This window comes from Cheilinus undulatus, linkage group 19, assembly GCF_018320785.1.
Source record: "Cheilinus undulatus linkage group 19, ASM1832078v1, whole genome shotgun sequence".
Classification (NCBI taxonomy): domain Eukaryota; kingdom Metazoa; phylum Chordata; class Actinopteri; order Labriformes; family Labridae; genus Cheilinus; species Cheilinus undulatus.
The window spans coordinates 4,539,834-4,567,738 of record NC_054883.1 but is presented as its reverse complement, the minus strand read 5'-3'; the positions used below and the strand labels follow the sequence as shown (position 1 = coordinate 4,567,738).

Sequence of the window (27,905 nt, the reverse complement as noted above, 5' to 3'; positions counted from 1 at the left end):
TAATTTTGGCACCCCTGTGAACAAAGCAAACATAATCTTTATTCTTTTATTTCATATATAGAAAATCAGGGTGCCTTCACACTCTTACAACCAAATTTAAACTTTTCAAGACCTTTTGAAGACCTGAGCTGAGAAAAACTCATACAATTTTTTGTGTTGCAAACTGTCAAAAAAAAAAAAAAAAAAAAAAAAAGACACTGTTACTGCAACATCAGTTGATGTAGTAATGGGGTGTCCACACTTTTTCCGCTGAGGACCACATACTGGAATACATAGGAATGGTGGGGCCAGTTTCGTATACCAAACCTTGAGGGTATTAAAGTTAGTAAAACCACTCTAATAAGACAATAATTAAGACATTCTTAGTGATTGGGAGTCCTCAGTTGGCTAGTTAGTGGTTGACAAGGCAAAGAGCCAATTAATTCAAGGACTTTGGGGAGGCCAGTCAGATTTCAGGAGGCCCTGGTTGGCCCTAGCTACCACTGACAATGCACCTGGAATGCTATTGGTGCTGCCATTTTCTGCAATGATCAATTAAAATTGAGATTTGGTTGCCACTTAGTTTTTACCATCTGCAGTGTCATCTTAGTTTAGTCACAAATTTAAAAAACACATCAAAAATATTCTTGTCAAAATGTTTGTTTACAGACTTAGCATGGCAGCATTGCCTCGTGCTGAAACAAAGAAGTACAATACAGTCAACAATGCTTCATGTACTAATGTGGGCCACATTTCAATATTTTTTTTTAAAATTTGCTGCGGGCCAATCAAAAGTGGATCGCGGGCCACATTTGGCCCCCAGGCCATAGTTTGGACATCCCTGATGTAGGACAAAAACATTTTGGTTATGGACACCCAAATTTAATGGTTTATGGCACATCTGATGCCTCTTCTCTAGGAATGTATAGTATATTGATATTTATTATGACATAAGCAACAAGAATATACTCATAAAAGAATGATAAAATGGAATAAATGAAGGCAGAAAACAAAAAAAGACTTGATAAGGACATGTCTAAGTCAGAGTGCCTTCTAAAATGTAAGAAAACCTGCTGGTTATAACTTTTTATGGCCTTACGTTTAAAAAAGTCAAATTTAAGACTTTTTAGGGATCTACAAAAACCCTGATAATACATTATCAACATGTGAAATTTTAAAAAGGCTGTCTTTGCAATTGGCATCAATACAGCAGGGCACATAAAGTAACTACATAGACATACACATTAGTGTTGTACTCAAGACCACACTGTCCAAGACCAAGACTTGCCCGAGACCAGAGTGCACAGAGACCAAGACAAGACCAAGACTTTTGGGGGCCGAAGATCGAGTCAACACCAAGACCATGACAAGGTTGAACAGTTAAAGAGCATTCTCTCTTTAATTTTGGTTTTCTTTTAAACATATTTGACAGATAAAAACAAGGTGTCTGCAACTCTTTCAAAACACAGCATGCAAAAATCTCAAAACTAATATCTCGTAAAAAAATAAATCCTTGTATATATTTAAAAGCCACTGACAAGTCTGGAATTATTTCAAATATCTGAAAATGAGATGTTTATCTAGATTTGTCAGGTGAATGAAGTTGAAAGTAAGTGTTCAGAGGTATTTCTGACTAGAAATAAGATGGACTGATGTCTTGAGTTTTTGCAGGTGAAGCTATTTTTTGTTTAAGCAAATGCATCTCCTTATGATCACATCAATGAAGTCGAAGAATAGCAGATTAGGGCTGGTCTGGAAAATCCCAAGTCCAGCCAGTCCGAGACTGAGACAAGGCTGAGTAAAAATGCTCTCATGGAAGACCAGTCTCAAGACCATGACCGTTCTCGAGTACTACAACGCTAATGCCCATCCATCTCTCTGATTTGGTCATATAGAGATGTCAGTATTACTCTGAGCCTGTTTCATTAGCAACTAAAACTCCTCACCAGAGCTTTAATCTGTAAAACATCCAGCTGGTAGAGACTGCATTAAAGACGCTCCATGCAGCACCAGAAGCAGGGATTACTGAGTTAAACCACCTAAGAACACACCTGAGCGCTCTGCTGATTAGCTGTCACACCCCACAATGCTAATGTTTTCTCTAAAATGACTGAGGACAAACCACACAAGTAGAGCTCAATCCCCACTTCTAGAGGCTTTCTCCTTCCTCTTAACCTCCCAGTTTGAATCAATCTTTCAGTCAGAATTCATCAAAAATAATTAGCCTCCCACACCAGCCCTCTCTCTCTCTCTAACCTCTGGCGCTGCTTAGTGATTTAGTATTATGGTCTGGTTTGGTGGGAAAGGGCACTCTTCTCCGGTGCAAGTGAATCCTTTCCAATTAAATCTAAACAATCAGTCAGTGAGGGAGTTAAGAATACAAGCAGGCCAGAAGGCCAAAGTGCTGCTGCTGTCATTGCTGCAGCACCACCTGTCCCAAGATGTCAGTACCATCCACAGGGGCGCCAAGTCCCCCCCTGCTTACCAATAACAACCTCCCCCTATCCCCACCCACTTTAAGCTCGAGCTCTGGCCAGCCCAATGGCTGCACAGCTGGCCCCAGCCATCAGCTTTACGGGGGTGAGCTGCCTTGATGCCAATTAAAAGAGTCGATAAGAGTAGCAGTGTGTTTGTGTGTGGTGTGGTAACATTTCACAAGTTTAGTCAAAATCAGATGATACTGACACCTAGCTTAGCACCACAGCGACAAAAATACAAGTCATAGGAACCTAATTTGGGGCAATCTTTAAATTTTTATCATCAAACATTGCAGGCAAACTCCTGCAGACTGTGCATGCATTTTGCATTTAAGACCATGCTGCCTTGCTTTTTCAAGTGGCAGGTTTGAGCTAAAGATAACAGAATTTTAAATTTAAAAATAATCAGTTCTTAGTATCATCATTCATTAAAACAAAGTGTAATTAAAGACAGAAAGTGTGGTTGCAACACATTTAGATTCCCAGCTATTTACAGTAGCCTCTATGAGGGAAATCTGTTGTGTTTTTCTGTTGATGTCACAGATATGGATGAGATCATGAAAGACGGTGCAGAGAGAAAGGGTGGCTGTGGTGCATTTGTGGTCATGTGGGATGTTGGTTTAACTTTCTTTTCTAAGGTAGTTTACAGCTCTGCTTTGTGGCTGCTGTAAGCATCCCTCCCTTTTGTGTGATATTGTCAGCATGTGCAGAAAAGAACTTTGCTGGAAAAAAAAGTTCTTTTCTGCAGAGTAGAAGAAAAAGAGGGAACAAAGGAGAAAGGAGAGAGTGAGAGGGACTCTAGCGGCTGTCACGTCCTATATGAGCTCTGATGGAATGGGCCCTTATGGAGTCAGGAGTGTTTCCTGTTTCAGAGGAGCACACTGGAGACCCTGTATGTGCATGTGTGGTTGCAGAGTCCCTCATCACTGGGCCACAGCTCCCTAAGCCTCGGCTCTCTCTTTACCCAGCATGCAGGGCTGAGAATAAAGTAAATAAACAGTGGAGGGTCGCGGGGCAGCCCTCTTTCACCCCAAAAACAAAACACTGCCCCCATCAAACACCCCCTCATAGCAGAACAAAGGCAAAGAGCGCGGGCCGCAGACGCTGAGCTCTCTGACATATGAGGAGCAATATGTCATTTTTGACTTCAAACCCAGACACCTCTATAGCCAAAACAACCAGTGATTAGGAATGCTGCTCTTACACACGATGCATGTCTTTAAAAGTGGTGTATTTGTGATTGTTTGTTTTTAGTCATGTGTACTCGATCTAAATGGGAAAATAAGAGCGGAAGCAGCACTTTGAAGGCTATATAGAAACCTATGACCTCCACAAAACCATGAGAATAAGATTTTTCCCAAATTGTTTGCTTTGAAAGTTTAAATTTAGCAAAGCAATTTACATGGAACAACAAATAGCAAAGCCTGGAAAAGTAAACTCATCTTCCTATAAGCACACACAGTGACATGAGATGGAAAACGACCTGCTAGCATGGTAATAATATATGTTTGTGTATGTATTTATACATACATATGTAATAGATTTTAATTTGGTTGCTAATTAAAGCAGGTTTACAGGAATCTTTGTGTTTTAGTTCGTGATGGGTTCAGACTCTTGCCAGGGTCCCAGGGGATATCCCAGCCTGAATAGGATGGATTGAGAAGCACTTAATTAAACTAACAATGTGGCATTTCTGGAGGAGAAAGGAACACTTAAGATGTGTCAATAGACATCCAGAGTGCAACTGTTGTGAGCCCCTCTACAGCCGAGGCCTGCATAGCTCCAACAGCTGCACAGAGCAGTCAAATACTCACCAAGCCTCATTGGAGCTATTAAAAAAAAGAAACAATTATCTGTACATTGAGTTCTGCTCTCAGAGTGATATCTATCCTCTGCTCGATATCCCCCCTCCCCCTTTTTATTCCTTTTAATATTTATGTGTTTTGCTGATAACGTACACCGCTACTGCCACAGTCTGATGTCACTTACCCGTCCAAATCTGTTGGCATAAGACCCCGTGAGCAAGGAATGGAAAACGATGATTGTTTCATCCAGGTCCCAGATGAAAACTCGCTGGTGGATGAAGGGGGGGCAGAGAAACAAAGAAAAACAGAGAGAAAAAGAGGCAAAATCAATTGTGCACTCTGTAGGGCTGCAAGGTGATCCTCCTGGTCAATAGGCCAGGAGCGTGTATTTGTGTGCCACAGGGACTGGGATCCATTTGCTTGGGCTGGTCACCGCAACACTCCTTCCATCAATCCACCGCACGCTTTCCATCTCCTGCCCTTTACATTAGAGTAATCAATAGTGACAAACTAATTAACTAGATATGTTAACATGGTGTGATGTCAGCGCTTTAATGGGTGCTATTAACCTTGTTCAAATTCATATCATATTAATGAAGAGCCCTCTGAATTATCCAGAGATTATCCTGACATATGGTCACTACCAAAGAGTTTTATGGCCTCTTGGTGCCATGCTACCATTGTTATCCACAGCTAGTGTCCAGGATTTGATGACTAGAATATATTTATTATTCACTTGAGTGATGACTCACTTAATCTCACGCTTATTGTTAATTCACGAGGTATACGTGAGATCTTTATATAAGTTTAGTGAAGTCATATATTCCGCAAAGCATTAATAATGCATTTATAGTTAAGGAATCAAATATTTAAGAATTAATGCCCATCAAGTGTTAAAGTCAATGTGGCAGCCATATAGTAAGTGGATTAGTGTCCACGGGCCTCAGACAGGGCGAGGCTGTCTGTCGCCAAGGTAGCGGGCTCACCCTACCTCAAGGTCGGAGTCAGGCGGCGGTGATGGGTTGTTGTTCCTTCTCCCCCGGCCACGTGACTTTCCATCCGAGGCCCGGCGCAATCGATCCGAATCTGAATCTTTAATGGGAGTTGATGGACTGTGGATGGTACTGTACTCTGCTGAGAGGAAGGAGAGAAGGAAGGAAGGGAGGTATGAAGATAAAAAGAATCAAAGATGATCTGCTCTTTGCTCTTAGAAAAGAAGTTGGAGTGACCGTTTGTGTTGATGCAGGACAACAAGCTTTCTGGGATATTTTAGTGATATTTACAGGTAACAAACACACCATAAATCAGCTGTCAAACAAACTAAAAGCTCATGTTGGCCATTTTGACTTAATAAACAAGAGGCTACAGAGCGCCTGCCAGCTATAAAGCAAAAATCTTTATCTCAGTCTGATGACAGTGAATAAAATGACATTTCATTGGCTGTGTTTGAGGACAGTTCCAAATAGTCATAAAATCTTAACTGATTTGTAAAGATACATTCAGTTCTGAACTGTCAGATGACGCATTACTGTTTCATTGATTTATGGTCAAATGTACAACCCCAGACCTGGGACGGTGTGTAAAATGCAAATAAAAATGGTTAGTGATAATTTGCATAACACTGATGCTCTATATGTAATAAAAAATAGTACAAAGACAGCATAATCACATGTTTAAGCTGTGACATTTCACTGATCTCAGAAAATGGATCTGAATTTGATGCCATCAAAAACAGTTGGACAGGGCTCACAAAGACTGAAAAAGCTGTGAAAAGCTTAAAAAGCACTTAACTTTGTGCTCAAGTGCCATGCCTTTCACAATGCATTAATCCAGTGGTTCCCTTTATTCCTTAGGGCCCCCTCTACATGTATCTAAATAAAACCAAGCTTCCCCAGGACCAACTTGGAAAAAGTACTCATCAATTTTGTTTTCATTGACAAATTCCCAACGTAACAGGCCAACATACATTTGTTTTTGACAAAAGATCTATGTATAAACTATCCATTTTAACAAGCGCCACTCTTGAAAAATAGAATAATAAAGAGGATTTGTTCATTTTCATGAAAAAACTCGAATTGTCAGGTTTAAAAAGTTGATAATCTAGGAGAAAAAAGGACACTTTTGAGTTTAAAATCTGTATGTGAACAAAAAACTTTTTTAGAATTTTTTAAGGTCATACAGTCAAAAAGTTGAAAATCTAACCACTATTTTCAGTATGGCTTGTTGAAAAGTTTTGGCTTAACACTGTTGTAAATGCAGGATTTTAAAATCTCGACATTTTTTAATTTCTATTATCAAAATTTAAGATTATCCAAACTTAGTTGTTCTTGTAAATTACATGATGTTTCTAATAAGGATTAAACAAACAAAAACAAACAAACAAAAAAACATACATACATCTAATTTTGACGTCAGAGCAGACAGGGTACCACGCCCTCCCTGAGATCTTTGGTGCCCCCCTAGGGATGCCCGGAACCCATGTTGGGAACCATTCTAATGTTAATGCACACACTGAGCCACCAACAGTATGCTGTTACAGCCATGTATGCAATGTGTAAGAACTAAGTTGTACTGATGTCAGGATTTCTGTATAATGCTGTTGTAGAACAGCAATCTGTAAGGGGCTAAACAGATGTAAAGCTGGGGTTCATTCCTCAATGTAGACATGAAAAGAATCTTGAGATTTCCTTTTTAATTGGTAGTATCAGCTGCGTTTGCTCTGAAAGACAGACGTCAGCAAATTTAAAGAAGAGGTTTTCCATCAGGCAGAGGAAAGGACCTGTTGGACACACTCTAAGCTTTTGTTTTTCTTGTGGTCAAACATGAGAGAAAACGTCAGCTTTTAGGGAGCCTTACAGCATAAGAGAAGAAACTTTATCGGCATGAGCAGTAAAAAATGTTATTTTTAAAATAAGTATTGGTATCGGCCCTTAGTCTTATCATGTCTTAGGTTTGTCTTGGGGCCTATTTTATTCTCCCTTTAAAAGAGCAGCGTCACTGGTAAGTTCCATGGAGTATGGTACTACTTTTACGCTGATGATATTTAACTCTTTACGTCTTTTGATGACACAGATAAAATTATGTTTCATGACTGCTGGACCACCATTAAGAATAAGACGAGTGATAGGTCTCTACAGTTAAAAACTGCTAAAATGGACATCTTCTTCCTTGTCGCTAAACGTTTTAGATCCATATCTTCTTTTCTTAAAGAACATTTTTAAAATCTCAGGGTAATTTGTGATTGTTCAATACTTTTAAATCAACATGCTAATTCACAGACCAGTTTCTATTTCTTTCATTTAAGAAACATCTCCAAACTGAAACCTGTTGTGTCTCAAGCTGAGTTAAAAATGCTCATTCATGATTTATATCTTTCCAGCTTGATTACTGTAATTCCCTGCTTGGATAAATCCTCCCTTAGTATTTTACAATTACTTCAAAATGCTGATGCAAGAGTGCAAGAGCAGGACAACTCCCATTTTATATTCCTTACATTGGCCTCCTATCAGCTTCTAAATTGATTTTAAGTTCCTTGTTTTTGTCCCTGCATGGGCAGGTGCCTGAACACATCTTGGGCCGGCTCTATCCACACATCCCCAGGTGATCCCTCAGGTGATTTTTGAATTTGTGGAACCAACTTTTAGGAGCTCTCTTCCAGTTTAGTAATGATCAGCAGCCTATGCAGATGCTTTCAAAATGAGCTGAAGACACATCTTTTAAGATCAGAGTTTGAACATCTAAAACACTGATTTGGACATTTGCAGTTTCTCTGACTTGTTTCATATTTTTGATGCTCTGTTGTTGATTTGTGGTTATTTTATTTTAACCGTTGTGAGGTACTTTGCGACCTTGTTCTGTCAAACATCTTGATCTGTGTTTAAATAATCGCATTTTCTTCCCTAGAACATCCCAACCTTTCTGAAACTGGGTTGTAGATCTGATTCCAGTCATATCTTCATGTCTTCTGTCACTGCCAAATGACAGCATCGTGCATCTATGTATGTATGTAAAAAAAAGTTAATCGGCACTCATCTCATGCTTTCTCATGGGGAGCACCATGGAGTTAAAGCAATGTCACGCTTGTTGATTATAAAAAAATAGCAGCACAGCACTCAGAAGGATCAAACCCCTCACATTCTCTTTCTAACAAGGCATTCCTGCAGCCTGGTGTTTGATTCTTACCTGCAGGGTTCTCTGTGAGCGCCTGGCTGGTGATGCCAGTGGGTGGCTCCTGCAGGGTGTAGGTGGTGGTGGTGGAGGGCGTGCTTGGGCTTGTGTTATTACTTGTCATGTAGGGTGAAGTGTAGGGTGAGCTGTTGTAATACTGAGCATACTGCCCCTGGCCAAAGGCTGGGTAACTGGGGTAGTCCTGTTGAGGAAGATGAAAAAAAGGATTTCGATAAAGCAATGTGAGAAAAACAAGATAAAGAGATAAACAATGTGGAGGAAGAAAGGAGATTTAGATTAAAATGTGGATTAAAAGTGAGAAAGAGATAAGGTAGCAGGGTTGAGAAAAAGCAGTTGGAGGTTTGGCAGAGTAATGTGAGATATGCCCTGCACCAGTGTTGCTACTTTACAGTGCAGATTCCAAAACATAAATGCAAACACATGTCTGCTCTGTCCTACATCTGGACAACGATCTGTCTCGTTTTTTTCTTCGTCTTCTTTTCCTCTGTGGCATAAGACTTTTGTGTCTGAGGAGGCACAGTAGTTAATCCTGTGCACAAAGCTTTTGACATCCTGACTGATCTATGTCTGAATATGTCACGGATGAAAAGTAACCTATTGAGTATGTGTGGTGCATAAAGATATCCAGGCCTGTAATTCAGACTTATATAAACTGATAGCTTCATACTGATAGCAGCGAGCAGAACAGATACCTGTTGTGTGCTGTTGAAGCCAGTTGAGTTTGTCAGGGAGTTGTTTCCTGCGTACAATCCTGACGTTGTCGTGAAAGTACCACCTGTGGGGAATAAAAAACAGACATTTTCAGTTATGCATGACTCATTTTACATATAAAACACATCATTAAACTGGTTCTTCCTTAAGAAATGCTTTGACAGAAGTGAAATGGAACTTTGTCCCTGGGTGAAAAAAGTAAGTCTTTTGTGAAACAGCTACTGAGGTGGTGAACAGAGGGAGGCCTGAGGGAGCGCTCCCAACCTTATCTTTCTTCTCTTCCTTTCTTATCAGTGATTGGATCAGAGCTGATGAATGACAGGGGACGGGGGGTGGCAGAGGAGGGCCAGGGGTGGACTGAACCTACCTGTGAGCCTGCACAATGTGTGGACAAGAGACTGTTGTGTGGAAGCTACCAGGGAGGGTAGAAATGGGGGTGTGCTTGTATAGTGGGCCAGAGAAGGAGATCGAAGTGAGGGACAATGGTTGGGGGAGTGCACTGCTCACTAATGAATATGTATGAGGCCATTTAAACGAGCTCAAAGAGTATAATTAAATCATCCAAACTGGTTGATACCATCTAATGGCTTAATAATATACATGACATGAGCTATAGCAGCAGCTGCTCCCTGAGGGCACCCCTTCCTTTTTCAGCAGCAAATCCACAAATACTGCTGTGTAAGGCAGGAGGAGCGGCTTTAAGGATCACTGACTGGCAAAGATACTGCAGTAAGAAGTGGAAAAGCGACAAATTATCCTGATATTAGGGGTTATTCATAATTATAGACATCAATGAATAATTTTTAAGATCAAACAATGTTTTTGCACATTTATGTAGTCAGTGTTAAGCTCCTGTAAGGAGTGTGTATGTAGTTATAAAACAGACTGAAATGAACACTGATGACTCTTCGTGAGCTGAAAAAGCAAAAAGGACTATCAGTGGCAAGACTGCTAATTCTGTATGGTTATTTATCATGCCTTCATGAGGTAGGTGTCAGACAAAAAGAGTTCTGAACACAGCAATGACAGCCCTTGTTGATAGGAATGCACAGTACCGGATTTTTGCTACTATCTGATATGTTGATATTTTCAAATTCATTTTAACTTGCATTGATATCCATACTGATATATGACTTTAGTTCGAACCTATAATTTAAGTCCATAAAACACATTTTAAATTTTAATGACCAACGAAGAACTTAATTCCTTAAAATATATTTTAAAATGTACAGACTGACTCCACTTGAGTGCACAGGCTGATTGAGAGGTTTGTTTTGTTCACGAGTTGCCAAAATTTACAAAAATCTAAACTTCCCAACAGAAACTTTAATCAAACCAGTACAAACTTTTCTTAAGACATGGGAAGTATTCTAAGGAATTTGTTAAATCTTTTCGAAAAAAAAAAAGAGATGACTTCCTGATTGAAGGAGAAAACAAGTAAAAAAATATGGTAAATGTTACTGTCAAAAAATCGAAACATTATCAGACTCACAACTACAAATGCAACTAATGACTATTCCTATAGTTGACTAGTCAGGTGCTGCGCTGTGGGATTCCTTGATGGCTTTGACGGCTCAATTTTTTATTTTATTTTTTATTAACAGCTTTAAAAAACAAACAAACCTTGATGTACTTACGAACATGTATGAACTAAAAATACTGACAATTAGTCAGAGTTCTTCATTCAAAAATATATGTAATAACACTTTATGGCAGCTACATACAAAAGATGTGTACAAAAAAGTAAAGTTTTTGTCAAGCAAAAGTGCTGATATAAAAAATAAATTAACTTATTAATAATTAATTATTAATTAGATATTAAACTAATTATTGAAAGTTGGTTGGAGGTCACTCCACTGTTTAAGTGTTGACAACTAGTGAAAGAGAGGACATGCATCACTTTCTATGTACTGTCAGAGGTAGAAAATGGGATGAGGATAGGAATAAAAGCCACCGTAGCGTTCTACTATTGAGTTAGAAGTAAAAGGGAAAGGTGTCTGGTTCTGTCTGCAGCACTGTAGTGTTACATTAATGTTAAAAGCTAGGATAACATCGCCAGTAGATGACCAACGTTCGCTAGTATAGAAAGTAAAAACATAAGATGGCTGCATCACTATGAGTCCTGTGTTGTCTCTTCAAATTGCCAGCGTGCTCCTGTAATATGTAAGGTCTGCTTTACATATTTTACAAGCAATCTTTCTTTTTGAATCGTCAAGAATGGAATATTCCAGACTTTTGAAGTTTCAAGATGTGCAGATGTTGCATCAGGTGCCACCATTTCTCTCTGTTTTCCATTTCCTGTCGATCACTGTTGAGCATGTGCAACTGTCAACAGAGATAGTATAAATGAGAGATGGCTCATTCCTAAGCGTCTCAGTTTGAAAAAACAACATTTTGCAAACACAGCAACAAACAACATGAAAAAGGTGCGCGGACTCAACAAACGGATCATCAACAATAAAATGTGTCGGCGATGGAAGTCATTATCGATTATTGTGGACAACAGTGACAAATCGTTACATCCCTACTCAGAACACCAGCACAACATGCGACAAAATGAAAGCAGTTTTTTAAACGGTAAATGGACTTGAGCTTGTTTAATGCTTTTCTAGTTGTCTGACTACTAAAAGTACTTTTAAATAGCAGTTTATGTCAACCATTTCACTCCACATTCACACATTGATGGCAGAGGTTGCTATGCCATTAGTATTAGCTAATCCTTTTCATACACATCCATATGCATTTACACGACACCGACAAAGTACTGGGAGCAGATTGGGGTTTAAGTGTCTAGCCCAAGGGCACACTGACTTCCGGAGCTGGGGATTGAACCCACTACCTGCCGACTGCAGGACGACTGACTCTACTGACTGAGCCACTGAGCCCTCAGCCAGTTAAGCAGGTTGTCATTATGGAAGGAAATTAGCAGCTACACCATGTATGAAAAAAAGGTTAATTACAGCGTTCATAAAGCTCAGGGTGAGGTTACCTGTTAGCAGAGGCTATTGATGTTTAAATGAATCAGAGTTGATGCTAATAGCAAAAATATTAGAAGGACATTTTTGGGGGCAAAAAAGACGTTGCAGTTGTAACATCATGATCTTTGCAGCCTGGGGTATGCTATTTTCTCTGCATGTTAGGCTACACATATTTCTGCACAAAATATTCATATGACAGATATTCTAGCAAAGACGGGATGTTTGTTGTTGTTGTTGACTTTCTTTGTGTTGGTGTTTGGTGAAAATCATAGCCACAGCAGTCGAAGGAAAAGGCAGCAGTACTCCTACTGGCAGGGAACTAATAAAGATAAAGATATAAAAGCAAAAAAGAGATGTAATTTTTAAAAATATATGACTAAATTTCCCAAATAGCCACAATAGTTCTTTGATAACACGTATGACCTCTGAGCTTTATTCCCTCATTTTGCTCCTAAATAAGGAATCATTTATCCATACATCAGCAGTGGACTTTCATTAGCACCATAATTACATTCTGTAAGAAAGCTTTATCACTCATCACGCCAGTGTTCCTCCTAAAGCCCAAAACCATCCCATGTCCTGAATGAAAACGGAGGGGGAGATAAATTTACTGTTTCTAAATGGGGGCGTAATTACACCTTTGTTCCTATAGACAAACAGAGGGGGTTCCTTTCATCCTTTGGTCATTGGCCCCATCAGGAGGAACCTCCCACACCGTGACAAACGTGAAGCAGCTTTCAGAACAGGGAGGAAGGATCAGGGGAGTCTGGTGAAAGGGGGGGCATGAGGGGTACCAAATGGAGCAAAACACAGAAAAAGAAAAGATATGGTGTGGTGTTTAGATATGTCAGCCAGCTTAAAACCCAGAACTGTGGCTAAAAAGTAGAAACAAACATCCTCAAAGTCTTCACTATAACCAGGATCCACCAATTATTTGTGCAGTTTCTCCCTCTCTGCAGATTTTCACCTTGTTCTTTAGCCATGCCTCTGCTGGTTATTTTCATCAGAACTGGTCTCTCCCTCTCTTTGTTGTTTCATTTGATATTTCAAGGCCTTCGGGGGGAAATACTAAAACTTTTCTGTTCTCCGCAGAAAGTTCAACATGAAGTGAAAGTCTTGCAGAACAATGAGACAGAGACCAGGAGGAGTACGGCTGCAAAGGACAACAAATTAGCCTAATGCACAGTTCAAAAAGTCATAAAAGCTCCCACTGGCAGGGTTTGAAGGTTGAACAAGGAGCCACATAAAAGCCGAGAGGACCCCTGCTAGCCTGGTGAGAATGAGCCCATGCTGTTGGGAGTGGTGGTGCTGGTTATATGGGGAGGAAAAAAGGGGTCTTGTGGTTCCCCAGGGGGCATGTTTTCTCTCCCTCCCCCTGTCCTGCTCCAGTTAGTTCACTCACTCAAGAGCAGACACCATCCCTCCCCTCTTCTCCTCCTCCCCTCCTGCCTTCTGGCTCCACAATTGGAAGTCCATTTGCTTTGCTTGATCAGTCGCCTTGCCATCGGCTATGTCTATCATCAGTGCACAATATTTGTAGCAGAAGTTTGTATGCCCCACTTGGGAATCGGCTATCAAGTCCAGATGGGCTTTCCTTTTAAAAAAAGGCAACTAAGGCTTCGGCCTCTTCAGCTCGCAGAATGCTGGAATCCAATTATTCAGCTAATTAGCATCTGTCCAGTCTGATGATTAGAAATTGTCTCCTTGGTATCACATACCTCTCATGTTTTTTGCTTTCTTTGTGGTGATCTACAAACTGAGGCACAAAAACTGCTTTATGATTTTGTGGCACAACTTCAGCACCCACACAGAGCTCCATGGCATCAGACATGAAAGGAGCTAAAACATTAATCTAATCGTCCTCCGCCTTGACAGCTGGCCACAGCCTGGTGGCAGCGACATGGACAGAGATGGGGAGTATCAGATGTGGAGTCTTTGGTAGGGACACCCAGGCCTGAGGCACCTCACAGGCAGATCAATAGGCCGGAGAGAGTAATGATGATAGCGTGGCAGAGGGCCAGAGAGAGCCACAGTTAGAAAAACTCAGAGCAAGAATAGCGGTCAATCTGTCTTCTAATGTAGCTGTCAATTACTCAAAGCTATGAGGGGCGAGCTATAAACAGAGAAAGCAGGAGAAAGAGAGGGAGAGATAGAAAGAGACAGAGGGAATAGAAAGACAAGAGTAAGAGCATAATACTCAGAAGATGAATGGGCACATAATACTGTCATCGTGAGTTAAACCACTAAGAGGGGGATAGCAGCTTCTGCATTCTGCCGCCCATGCTCCCTCTCTTTTCTTCCCCTCTTTCTCTCTCTCTTTGCTTCTCCTATTTGGAGCGCCTCGACTACACGCTGCAAAACTCCCGACTGTGGCTGACTGTATTTGCCTAAGAGGCGTGGAAAAAGAGGCTTCCCCACGCCACATCTGCTGCTGAGCTGGCGTTATTTATTGTGAGATGCTCTGGAAGCTTAACAGCAACATGTGGAGATGTTCCTACTGTCATACATTGAACAGATACTGCTAGCAATTAGATAACTGTCCGTCACCAGTGCAGGTGAAAGAGTGGCTTCTTAAACTCGCACAAATACAGAGGAATGGAAACATTATAAGGCACTGAAACAGCAAGAGAGGCAGAGCAGAACGAAGGGGAATGCAACAACTCATTTTTATCGTTTTCAAGGCCATAAATCTCCATGGTCTCAGCTCTTAAACAAATTCAAATATGATCACAGGGAGAGAAAAAACAAAGGGGAGCGACACGGCCAGTGCCTCCTAAGTGCCTGCCATTTTTCCATCTGTGCTGATTCTTTAAAGAGGAGAGGAGAGGAGAGGAGAGGAGAGCAGAGGAGAGTAGAGGAGAGTAGAGGAGAGGAGAGGAGAGGAGAGGAAGGGCTGGGATTCAGCCATCTTTAGGGGTGAGGGAGAGGGCCATGCTGTGAATCAGTCTGACTCTGTGTGCTATTAAATCAGGGACAGAAAGCCTTTTATGTAATTGTTTTTTAAAGTAGACCAAAAAAGGTTCTTTAGGTGGGCTTAGAAGAGGGAACACATGAAAGACAAAATTCAATAAGACAAAGTAAGAAGAACGTTGCAAAATTATGTAAATTAGAAGACAAAAAATGAAGACATTGACAGAAATAGCAACACAAAGTAAAAAAAACAGGAAGAAGCATACCGACATACAGATTCCCACCATATTTTTAGATGTTGGTGACTCAAAATTTGCTTTGTGGCTTTGCAAACCTAACCCAATGTCAAACATTTCAGCTGCTCTGCTTTTGTAGCTGCAAAACTGGACATGCTTCCACCTTAAAGAGAGAGTGATGGCATCTCACTCTGCATTAAAAAAAAAAAGAATACAGAAGTCCTCACCCTGCATCTGGTAACTGTAGGGGGCCTGTCCCGTCTGTGGCGTAGTGAAGCCCGAGCTGTAGCTGAGGAAGCCCGTCTGTCCCGGGGATTGAGACTGGCTCAGACCCCCCTCTGTCTTTATGCCTGCCCACAATGGACCTAAATCAGTTAGTGACACCAGATCGGTTTGATGCACAGACAACAGTCAACACAGGTTTAAATTACACTGCACACAGCAAGGGGACACACCGCTTCTGTCTGTTAGCATAAGACGCTAATCACAATGCAGCAGCTCTGATTATCTGATCAAAGCACTTTACTAGTAATTTTATCTCACTGCAGAGGAGTTGTCTCCTTGTTAGATGCATGATTGTTTGATATTATGTTATCATTATTATTATTGGTGGGTCATTTTTTAAAAGATGCACAAGTAATAAAACATTCTGCGTGTGTTTGTGAGCTAAAGTGGCCTCTGCTTACATTAAATCAGTCACGATGCAGCTTCTATGCAGCGGTAGGTTGCAGGACTCCATTCAAATAAACAGAGTAAATTCCTCCACATATTGGAGAGTCTTTTGGGGTCAAAACACTCCAAAGACTTTGGACAAATAAAGCCCTTAGTGAGCCATGTACTCGGTGCTTTCTCTTGCGATGCCAGAGGAAAGCAGGTTTTGTTTTCAGATTTTTATCCCTAATCTTTTGGATCTTTTCTGAACAGCTTGACAGGCAAATTCTGTTTGATAGCGATGAAGGAGATTGTGCAAGCTCTACAGAGAAACTCAGCATGTCTGTTGCTCCTGCTTCACTGGAGGAATTTTAGAAACATTGTTTTTTATATGCAAGGTTTTGGTCCTGAGTGAATTTGTTGAAGTTAAATTCAGTCAACTTCTCCCCTTTGCATGCATACAATGTAAAAGAGCATGCATGTTTTAGTGCGACAAGAGAATGTAGAAATCTTACCATAGGCCGGGATGCCATAGGGCTGGCCAGGCTGGGGGTAGCTAGCGTAAGCTGCGGCCTGCTGCATTCCTGTGGTGTACTGCGTCTGCCCATATGCAGCCATATTTTGGGATGAAGGGGTAGGAAGAATATGCGGATATGATCTGCTATTTGAGAAAAGAAACAAAAGACAAAAAGTGAGAACAGGGGAAGGCAGGAAGAAAGGGGACCACGCTGTACCCTGACAACCATAACACAAACTTCTGCTAACTGACAAATTCCTTGTGATTGTGCTACTTCATTTTGAGCCATGCTGAAAGGCAGATAGCATCGCACAGCTCATACAAACAGTGAAAGAACAATAAATGGCAAAGGAAATTTTCACAAGATAATAATTACAACAGATTTAAGAGTGCGCAAGCTGCAGACATCCTGGCAAACAAAGCCGGCCGAAAACCCCCGACCGAGCAGAAGGATCTAATTAAAGATCCAAATGAAGTTGGATGCTGCTTATTTTTTTAAAGAAAAATAAAAGAAGCCTTACTTGGAAGGGTAAATCTGCGGAGAGAACTGGTGAGTTTGTCTTGGGCTGAAGCCACTCGTTCCAATAGCTGAGGAGAGTCAAAAAGAAAAGAGGCAAGCACATATTTAAACATCAAGAAATAAGGTAAATATTATCTTTCGCCAATAGAACTTCTGGATTCCAAGGAAATAGTAATTACATTGCATTACTCTATTTATTTCGCTAACCTTATTTAAGGTTGAAAAGTGGGGAGCAATAATGAAGTAAAATAATCAGGTAAGAACATCAGGTTTTTCTGCTGACCTGGGTATCTCTGAGATATGTCTGTGCTGCTATGACGACCGCTGGTGTAAACATACACAGGATGGTCTGAATCAGCCTTGGCCTGTAGCTGTGCTTGCCTCAGGCTTTTAAAGGCACAGCCACATTGGAAGTGACATCACTGATTGCAGGTAATGAGTGCTACTGCATAATCAGTCCTTCATTAAGTGTACCACTTTGTGGTTCCACGGTGCTGTTCACTTGTGAAAGTTCAGCCACGAATAACTCAGACAAGTAGGTCTAAGCTGAATCTGATGTAAGGACTATACATTTAAGTGCATAAACTCTCACTCCCACATAAGAAATTGTGGATTTAAATAAGAATTAGGAACTTTCAGTTTTTCATTTTGGCTGTGGAAATAGTCTTTGCGTATTTGGTCCTTCATACAAATTTTTAAGGTTAAATTCAAACACTTAAAAGGCACATTTTCACATTTTTCCAGCACCTTACAGCTGTGGTAAGTTCCGTATTTAAATAAATTAGGGCTGTCAGCATTAATGCATTAACTTTGATTAATTGAGGTCCAAAATTAGTGCTTTTTTTGGTTAAGCCACTGTGTCATCTCCATGCAGCCACAGTGATGTAGAATAACGCCACCATTGCTCCATAATGTCTCTTCTTACTTTAAAAACTCGCAGACAGCTCAGCTGACTAGTCAATGAAATCAAACATTTCATTTCTTCCTATCTTCTTACTCCCTTTACAGTCCATTACAAGTTCCTTTTTCCATGGCTAAGTTCATGTCACAATCTTCCCAAAGGTCCTTATTTTCTTTCAAAATAAAAGCAGGTCTGCCTCCAAACAGGAAGTCAATGAACCTTAGTTTAAGACAGTTCAAAATTAAATAAAAATAGCAAAATATTTCTATATCAAAATGCAAAACAAAAGGGGAGATTGAACACAATTTACAACAAAATTCTGAGATTAATCAAAATTCAAAAATTCAATTAACAGCCCTAATACAAATACATAAAAACGTATTATTTTATTCCCTTGCCATATAACAAATAGATATTTTATAAACAACTAAAGTTATGTTTTGTAATAGCAGTATAAAATGGATGCAAGAAAGGGGAAACACAGCTAAGTCCAAATAAAATATCTGCCCAAACAAATCATCATTTTCAATAAATTCTTTACAAAAATGTAAATTTGATGAGTCATTAAAATGACAAGAGAAACTTAAAAAAAAAAAAAATTTCATCTATTATTAAATTATTACTTTATGTAAAAGACCTTCCGTCTTGTTTTGTTTCTCTAACCAAGAAGAGAATTATTCAGTCAGATAGATATTTCAACTAAATTTTCAAACATTTTCAAGCACTTTATCCCAAATCCAAGCACTTTTCAAACTTAAAAACACAACATTAAAACTTCAACATTTTTAAGGCTCTCAAGAACAAAAACCTGCTTTCTCTTTACATTCAGATATTTCACCCATCCATAATTACTGCTATAAAAACTTTAAAAAGTTTTGAACACTCAGTCATTTGACTCCTAGCCTATGGTAGTTACAAAAGCTAAAAATTATAATAAATAATCCGTTTTCTCTGTTAGACAACTGCTTATTAATGGAAGTCATAAAGAGACCACTTTAATGAGCTTTAAGTGCTTAGATTAAAAAAATGTGTTTTGTATTAATAATTAAATTATTTATAAGGTCAGAATAATAATCTAAAAAAAGACATTCAAATACAGAGTAAAGTAAAATGGATCTGCCCTTTAAATCAGTGAATTGAAACTATAATACATTTCATACATCAGCAAATTTACACGAGAAATTAAACATCTTAATCTAAAATCCCTTGCATGTAACTGCAGCAACGTGGCATAGTCTTCAAACATCTGTCTAATTGGTCGTGACATGTAAAATAAGGGATATGGTTGCGGGGGAGTGCTAACTGCATGTAACTGTACGCTGTAACCCCTCACACACGTTATTAATATTGAACACTTTTCCCACATCGGCAGCACCTGCTGCTGGACAAAACCTGCTCTTCTGAACGCTGCTTTGGGTTTCCCCAAGGAGGATGTGGGGTGTAAGATTACTAAATTTCATTAATATTGTGAGAGACAAAAGTTGTAGCTGTGATTTATTCACTTTTGGCGTAAAGTATCAAATACTTAGTTAAACAGTTGAGGAAGTATGGAAAATTAGCAGCAAGATAATGCCATGCACGGATCGATTTGTGGCTATTAAAACATGTTTACAGAAAAAGTAAGAAAGTCCTGCAGAGCGACACTGACACCAGTGAGGGCTGAAAAAGCAATAAGCTAAAAATGATCAGATTAGAGACTATTTCTCTAACAATGCTCATTATACTCTGAGGTGCTGGTGTTTTGTGTGATTATGTTCTCGTGCTGGGAGCAGGGTGTGAAAATCCTGCCTTTGACAAGGCGATAGGGTAACAGCCCGTGGAGAGTGAGGGCCACTGGGACGCCGTGTCACTCCACTGGACAGACAGGCTCAGAGCATTACAGGTCATAATTCAGCCCTCAGTGGCATGGGAACCAGCAGGGATCACACATATGCACAGAGAGATGTAAAGCAAGCGCAGCAAATAAATATGCTGACTAGAGATGGTAAGAGACACACATACACATTTGTGTTTTAGCTGCTGGGACACTTCCTGGGGCCTCGGCTTATCAGACACCCGTCTGTGTGCTCATCTCTCACTGATCAGTTCTGCAGCTGTGTGTGCGTGTGTGTTTGAGAGAGAGGCAGCTAGACATGAGTTGACACACCAACCCTCCCTCCTCCAGCCTCACCTGATCCTGAGAAGCTGTCTAGAGAGGTGTCTGCTACCGAGGTGGCGATTTCGCTGCTGCTCATTGGCTCAGTTTTAACTGCAAACAAAGAAGCCACATTGTCACCAAAAGCACCAAATCAAGTCTGGAAAAAAAGAAAAATAAAGCCGATTAAAGTCTCACTGTCAGCGGCTGTACCATTTTCACATTCAACACACTGTGTTTTTAATAATAGAGCAAAAAGTTACCCGGTTAAAAAAAAAACAAACAGGGAGGAGGGAGAAGTCAAACAACATTCAGACACTATTTTAAATAATGCATTGTATTTTATATCGCATACAAATGAATGAATTGCTTAAGAATATATTTACTTATTTTCAATGTGCTTTACCTTCATCCTGATCTAGGAAACTCATTCAAATAACTTTTTCTATTAAGCAGGAGTAAAAATCAATATCTTATTTAATATTTCTTTCTCTTTATCTAAAAATACTCTGAAATAATTCACCTGTCAGGATAAATTATTGTCTTTTCTGCATTTAAATGTAGCATGAATCACAAATAAAAAACGATCTCCACAGGGAGGTGAAAGCCCAATTGAAATGTCAAGGAAACGTATGGTGTATAAAATCTTTTTAAGAGTGTAGCGAACGCCGTTTGACCTTGGCTCCATCCTGATACATCTATAAAGACAATTTCACAGCTTTCTGACAGCTCAGGAATCTTTGAAATCAATCCATTTCTCTTCAGGCGAGCTGCAAGATTTTTTTTCCTCTCTTTTTGGCAAAACAAATCGACAATGTGGGCAGAGGAGTCATGCTCAGTGGAATCGTTCATGGCTGAAGGAGCCGTTTGCTGTCATGTTTTACATGTTTCAAGTATGCTTGTTCAGTGCAGAGACACATGTTGACAAAGGGGCATTTTTTTTCAACAACCCAAGAAAAAAATAGCACAAAGGTGCATGCATAAACTAGCACACACTCAGGCCACAGAGCACAAAATAACCGCTGTGTTCAAAAAAACAGCAGGGAACTTAAAATGAAAATAAGAGAACAAACTCACAGAACTAAAATCAAGTATGTGTAAAACCATGCTCCAAACAGAATACCACAACAATTACAGCAAATACCAAAGAGTTTATGAATGAAAGGCACAATAGTTGAAGCAACTTCAGGATTTTGCATTTTAGAGACGAGTCATTTTTAGGTTCAAAATTGGAACTGAAGTTCAACTTTAAAATCTACTGGTAAACGTGAAAATCACCAAGTATTGTCCTTTCATTGTGTCACTAAAAGTGGACAAACCTGCAGCGGACTGTGAGTTAGAACCTAACAACCAGTCTGCAGTGGTAAGCATTGTGATGCTATCACCTAAGGGACAGAAAGAGTGGCAGAGAGGGACACACATAAAAAAATAAACCCAGACTATCCTGAAGATTACGTGACGGGGCAATGTTTTTATTAGCTCCTGTGTTGGTTTGTGACATGGACACGAATGCTTCACTAAACAAAGGCTCAGATTTAAGCAGAGGCCAATCACCTGAGTAAATAACTATGTACAGTAGAGACCTTATGCAAAACGCTATCATTTCCATGCTGTGGGCTTTGAATAATTATATGGTTGCTTAAATAAACAGCTAACAGAGAGTGGAAAACAAGTTCTGGAAGCACTGAACTGTGTTAGGTACAAATGCTAAGTCTATAAGTCTGGTTGATGATAATCTGCATTGGAAACTAGATTAAAAAAAATGACATTTGTGCTTCAGAAAGGTACTAAAAAGTGCTAACTAAAATATTAATGCCACAACACTTGGGGCTATTTTACTGTTTCTATTGCTAATCTCAGTCCCTTTTATCTGATACGTAGAACAGCAAACATGACACAAACCTTCAGTGCCATTGGGTGTCATGGAATTGTTATTGATGTGGGAGTTGTCGAGGTTTGGACCATTAGGAGATTCACTGCTTCCACTTACTCGGCTGTGAGGACTGGCTAGATCCTGCATTTCCATAGACCTGTCGAGACACACGAACACACCACACATGCACACAGCAAATCAAATTACACATATCACTCTGGTTTCACGGAAGACACGCAGCACTGATTCACTATGCAGCGCACAGAGCAGCAGACCAGATTTAGATAAATAAAATAGAGAAGATAATAAAATCTAAATGGGGGTTATAACTAGTTTCTTGGTAGGAAATGGCCAGTTAAATTATCTACAATTCACTACAATTTTCTAAGATAATCAGCCTGACAATAGAATAAATAAACAAGTAAAAATGTGGCCCTTAGACCAGCACATTTCTACAGAATGGTAAAACTGCAGGCTTAGAAAGGGGAAAAAAAACACTGGCATGAAATTTTGATTTCTCTCATTACAAAAATCACATAAAGTGTTTACTGTCGCTTTCCCCCGCTGGATCTAAAAGTGTAAATTGCCCTGAGTGTATATGTATGATTTTGTGTGGTATCACAGACTGTTAACAGATGTTTGCTGGTTAGAGGCAATGCTTAATATGCCTGTTAAAAGAGCACCCTGATTGTACGAGCCCATGCCTCAGTGATGGGCACATGAGGAGCTTCATGAGGCGTGTGTTTGCTCTGGCAAACTCCTTAACTGTTTCAGTGTTTATACAAAAAGACCACGCCACTAAAAACATTATTCTCGTGTGTGTGCTCAGAGGGTTTGATCGGGTAAAGACAGTGGAGTACAGAGGAGGCACAAGTGATTTGAAAACTACAGCCACAAACTCCTATTTGTCTCTGCCACTTTGCAATAGGGAGTTAATGAGATTAGGACAAAATGTTTTGTACATTATGCTGTCATTTCCAATTATATTCCAGAGTTCTGGGTATCTCTGCTATCGATACACATCAGCTTTTTACACAAGGCCACAAAGACAAATGTTGAAGAAAGTCTGAGCAGTCTGAGTGCTATCAGATGGCACGAATAAACCAGAATTATGAGATAAAAAGATTCAATTATGATATGCATTTACTCTATTTAAGATGCTAGTTCACTGTTATGATATTATGATACTCTGCAGTATAACTTAGCAGATACAGCTCTTTCTTGTGGTTTTACTCACATTTGATTATTAACAGAAAGAAAATATTTTTTCAAACACTATATTCCATCCAAAAAAACCTCAGATACAAATTATAAAACAGAATAAATCTGCAATAACTTGAGAAATAATTACAAAAAGTTATGTCAGCCTTAGTCACACATACTCTCATAATGGAAGCTGCAATGTTCTTGTCCCACAAGTATATTAATTTACTTCCACACTAAAAATAACACACCCACGGCAGCACAGAGTTGCAATTAAGAAACATGCAGAATCAACTAATCCTCCTTCTATATTCACACCCACTGTTAAATCCTGTTTCGTCCTCTTTTGCCAATGGCTGAAACATTTCCCTGCCTTAAAAACTTTGTTGTTCAGCAGTGTCTAAGTGAAATCTCTGATGCCCTGCAGAGTGCTACAAGTCTCTCATGCAGCTGGCACGGACTCAACACTGCTCTTACCTGCACCTAGACGGCTTTGAGTCCTCACAAAACCACACTCCTCCTCTCTGTACTCTGCCTCCACCTGCCCCAGCAGAAACAAAGTCACTCCTTGTTATTGCAGCTCGATGTCACAGTCCAAGAGCCATCTATGACACAAAAAGGCTTGTCTGAGAAAACATTATTGTTATTCTGGAGCAGAATGGGAAGAGAAGGCTTGCAGGGGGGGAAACAGAGGCGCACATTGTCTCCACTCTGTGAGCCGCGGCCACTACTCCGCTGTTGTTTCCTCCTCCTGGTCCTCCTCCTCCCTGAGCGAGGGGAGCGCAGCCAAATGACGGAAAGGTGATTCATCATTGGTCTACGACAGCTGCAAACTGGATTAGCCCTCCCCCAATCAACATGCAAAGAGGCTTAGCCAAGGTAAGCAGGAAGGGGTGGGTGAGGTGGGGAGGGAAAGGGGTGCGGGGGTGAAGGTAGGCAGAGAAGGGGTGAGGGGTTGAGGGGGGGGGTGTCTGCCCGCTTATGCTGCTTGAGGTAGCCTGCTGCTGGAAGGGGAAGATGGGACTTGTTGAGTGGAGGTAAGTCAAGCGTGACACCCCCAGCATCTTCAGCAGATCTTTCATCTGCAATTGACACTATCTGAAATTTATCAGCACTCCCCCCCTCCCTGTATACTGACAGCTCCTAATGACCGTCAGGGCTGCTTCCCGCGGGCCTGCCCCAGCCTGGGGCTATGGCACAGAAACATACAGCTTCCCTACTGCACATTGGACACAGAATGAGAACAATGTACACACAGACATTATATAAATCTTTCTTTCTCTGTGGCTTCTTCTTTCTTTTTTATTCTCTTTTCTTAAACACATAACTCATGTCTGTATGTCTGTGTGCACAGGGCACTTCAGAGGCCCCAAGATCAGTGGTGCAAATACGCACATACACAAAGTCACACACGCAGGGGCACTTTAGAGGCCCCCAGATCAGTGGTGCATCTCAGACAATGAACGAGACTGGAAACAAGAACACGGAGAGCATATGGAGCCACATATGTTTCCTATGACGCCGCGAATGCCTCTATTACTCTCCTCTAGCTGACAGTTACATTTCGCCATCCACTCCCGTCGCTCGTCTATCTGCAAACTCCAAGCAGAGCCGTATACGTGCATGGAGCTATAACACTATATTAGACCTGACTCAGGCCCACCGAGGGGATACAGGGTCCAAAAAAAGGTCAGAGGTATTCAACTGGTCAGGGAAAAGGAAAAATATATATAAATAAAGTTTTTTTTCCTGGCATGATTTTTAATGGCTGACTGTTTACATGAGCCAGGGTAACCTGAGCTGCATGGTCTTACGTTTTTTTCTTCTCTTCTTTTTTTCAACAGGCTTTGCTCTTCACACCAAGGGAAAGCCTTCATGAATGCAGTCCAGCTCTCAAACTGCTTATATTTAAGCTTTCCTTGCAAGAAAAACAACAACCCAAAATTATGTTTCATTTTCTCTCTAAGCTGCAGAAAACAGCAGCATCTCCTCCTGATGCTAAACGTGCAAAAAAGAGACAAAAAATCAGCAGAAATGAAAGTCAGGAGACGTAAAAGCCATAAAGATGAAAGAGAAACACCACAGCACATTAACAGCGATCACAGAGAGCGTGTTGTGGTGGAGAGATGTGGTGTAGTGTGTGTGGTTGTCTCTGTTAGCATCCATTACCATGCTGGTGTGTGAGCCACTGCCAGCAGGTGAAACCAGCCAGGTGAAGAGAGAGAGAACAGGGGGAAGGGATTTAAAAGCAAAAACGAGCCTTTCTTCTGTGCCGCTAAATATTTATTGTTTAAAGGGGAAAAGGGGGCTGCGTTCACAATCTTTGATGTGCATCTCAGTTCAACCTGAACACGCCTTTGAAGCGAAGAAGAACAAAGCTACGAGAGATGAGGCGCTGCAAGTGTCATCAAGAAGGGGGGAGACAGAAAGAAATGCCACAACACGTTTCTCTCATGGTTGTTTGCTGGCTCCTTGTTTCGCTTTACTTATTTCAAGACCTGCGTTTCCAAAAGTAAACAGAGACGCAGCAGAGCTTTTAGCAGAGATCAGCTCAGCATGCAGGCTGCCTGACCCGACACAAATCTCCTCTCCACCTCTGAGGTGTATTTTTCTTTACTATCTAGCTTTAAACGGTAAATTAAAACAAAATAAGAAAACTACACAGATGAGTGGATCTGCATTGTTTGCTTCACGCTCCCTGTGTCCTCCTTCATAGATCATCATTTTATAGCATCACAGTTTGTTCTCCTTTGAATTTTACAGTCTATGTAAGCCATGTGTTGTGAGTTACAACTTTTGCAAAACAATGCTTTAATCAAAATCTAACTTTAAAACAACTAATCCCCACTTAAGCTGGTCAGCTGAATCCACATGGTGGCCCAGGAAAAATAAATCCACTCTCAAAGAATGTAGATGGAGACAACAATTGGACACAGATGTGAGTGGATTTAGGCACAGTTTACAAAATGCTACACTTCACTTGTGTCTCCATACGTGGCTGAAAAAATAACGGCTTCCAACAAATGCAGCACTAAAGTGCATCGTACTGTCTTTTTCTTAACATGGGCGCTTTCTGGGTAATGAAAAAGTGGGTTTCTAAAATTAAATAGGATTACCTTTTCTTCTAAAAATCACAATAGAGACATTTATAAAGAATCAAACTGTTGGTTTGAATGTTTATATCTAAAAGCAATGAAACAATAATAAAATAAATGAACACATTTTTTTCTATTAAAATAACTAAATTTATCACTAGTTAACTGGATTATTTACACGTTTAATCATACAAATGCTCTGCACTAGTCCATCAAGTAAGACTTGTGGCGACAAATTATGGAAGCACATGGTGCTTCACACACAATTACAAATGTTTTATTTGTCTGTAATTAAAAGCACAATTATTCACACATGTTCTGTTTGTTGATGTGCAATTTGTCTCTCATTTGGTTCAATCTGACATGCTGCTCAGGCAATTCTCTCAATAGCTACATTAAATCTGTTAATACTGTGCTCCTCAACCCTCAAAATTATTTCCAGAAGGGCGCTTTGCCTTTGAGGGGCCATCAAACAAGATTTAAGGTGCACATTTTATCACAACCTGCCTACCACCATGACCACCGCAGACCGAGAGGGGCTTTACACACAAAGATGAAAGAAAGTCCGGTGACAAATTGTGACGATTTTATCGCTTCAATGCTCGGGGACTGTTAATTTAATTCTCCAAAGTCAGAGAAAAAGATCTGGTTTGTTTTTAAATTATTATCTACCTCTGATAGGAAACAGAGGATCTTGAAGCATGCAGAAATCTCAAAATTACAAAAGAATGCATGATCTGTTGGACATTTGCAGAACAATCAGTTGTGATAAAATCCATTTCAGACTTCTAACTCAGTGATTTCCTGATTATCCCGCAGAAGTAAACAAAAACAAACACAGCAGTCGGTATTAGTGATTGAGGGTCTGTAATGACAATCAACAGAAATCTTTAAAGCCTACTTCCTGCTCTTTCAGTCACATATTCCACATCCAAACAGTGGCGTGTTAACAAAATAGGAGCCCGTAGTATTTAGTAAACAACTCCTGCCTGCTAATCACCCCGTTTGAGCTACTTAATGAGAGGTCCCCTATTTCCTTCTTCTTTCTCTCGCGCTCTCTTTCTCTCCACCTCACCGGATCAATTAGCCTTCTGTGTCTTTCACCGTTTTCAATCTCCTCTCTGAGAGAAGAGGACGAGGGCTCGGCCCTGGGTAGACACATGTGTACGGAGGACATCAGGCCTTTGGGCAAACAATGCCATCGCCACCATCGAGCATCCACTCCTGTTTACACACATGCAGGGAGAGACCCTGATCTCTCTCTCTCTCTGCGCAAAGCAAATACCCAGAGTAAACATCCCCAAATCAGCCGCCTCATTATCTGTTAATTGGATAAATAAGGTTATTGTGTGAGTGAATAGCTGCTGCAGGCGCTCAAACACACTGTCATGTTTGTCTGCACTGAGCAGAGGCCACTCTGCAGCAGTCTGGCTCTCCTAACCTTTTTATTTCCTCTCTTTCATCTACAAACACAAACCTTTTTAAACAGCTAAAAACAGCAGCAGTTTTTTAAATTACAGGAATTAGCAGATAAAAAGAAAAGACAAAAAAGTGCAATATGAAGATGAAAAGTGCTCAGCACACATAATAATTCTCTAACGTGTGATGTAAGCATCACACAACATTAAAGCAGGACATCCTTCAATTAGAGAGATGTCTGATCACAGCGGCTGAGTCATCTCTGCTGCACGCCGGGATCCTGGTGAGTGGAGACGCTGCTCGGCCGG

The 27,905-nt window shown here is 40.4% G+C and overlaps 1 protein-coding gene across 17 annotated transcripts in view; it reads right to left on the bottom strand.

Annotated features, from left to right (window-relative positions):
* The window catches only part of eya1 (EYA transcriptional coactivator and phosphatase 1), an 88,250-nt gene that overhangs the window by 20,097 nt on the left and 40,248 nt on the right, over positions 1–27,905 (bottom strand). For 2 of the 17 annotated variants that reach the window (XM_041814772.1, XM_041814773.1), the window contains 11 exons: positions 23,561–23,688; positions 21,910–22,037; positions 21,327–21,392; positions 20,044–20,121; positions 16,974–17,040; positions 16,451–16,596; positions 15,512–15,649; positions 9,142–9,224; positions 8,444–8,630; positions 5,253–5,395; positions 4,446–4,529 (listed from right to left, as the gene is read on the bottom strand). In XM_041814772.1, coding sequence (XP_041670706.1) covers positions 4,446–4,529; positions 5,253–5,395; positions 8,444–8,630; positions 9,142–9,224; positions 15,512–15,649; positions 16,451–16,596; positions 16,974–17,040; positions 20,044–20,121; positions 21,327–21,392; positions 21,910–22,033 — 1,116 coding nt within the window. In that variant the 5' untranslated portion in view covers positions 22,034–22,037; positions 23,561–23,688. The remainder of the gene's footprint in view (positions 1–4,445; positions 4,530–5,252; positions 5,396–8,443; positions 8,631–9,141; positions 9,225–15,511; positions 15,650–16,450; positions 16,597–16,973; positions 17,041–20,043; positions 20,122–21,326; positions 21,393–21,909; positions 22,038–23,560; positions 23,689–27,905) is intronic. The other 15 variants (XM_041814774.1, XM_041814775.1, XM_041814776.1 and 12 more) reach the window with 13 other exon arrangements.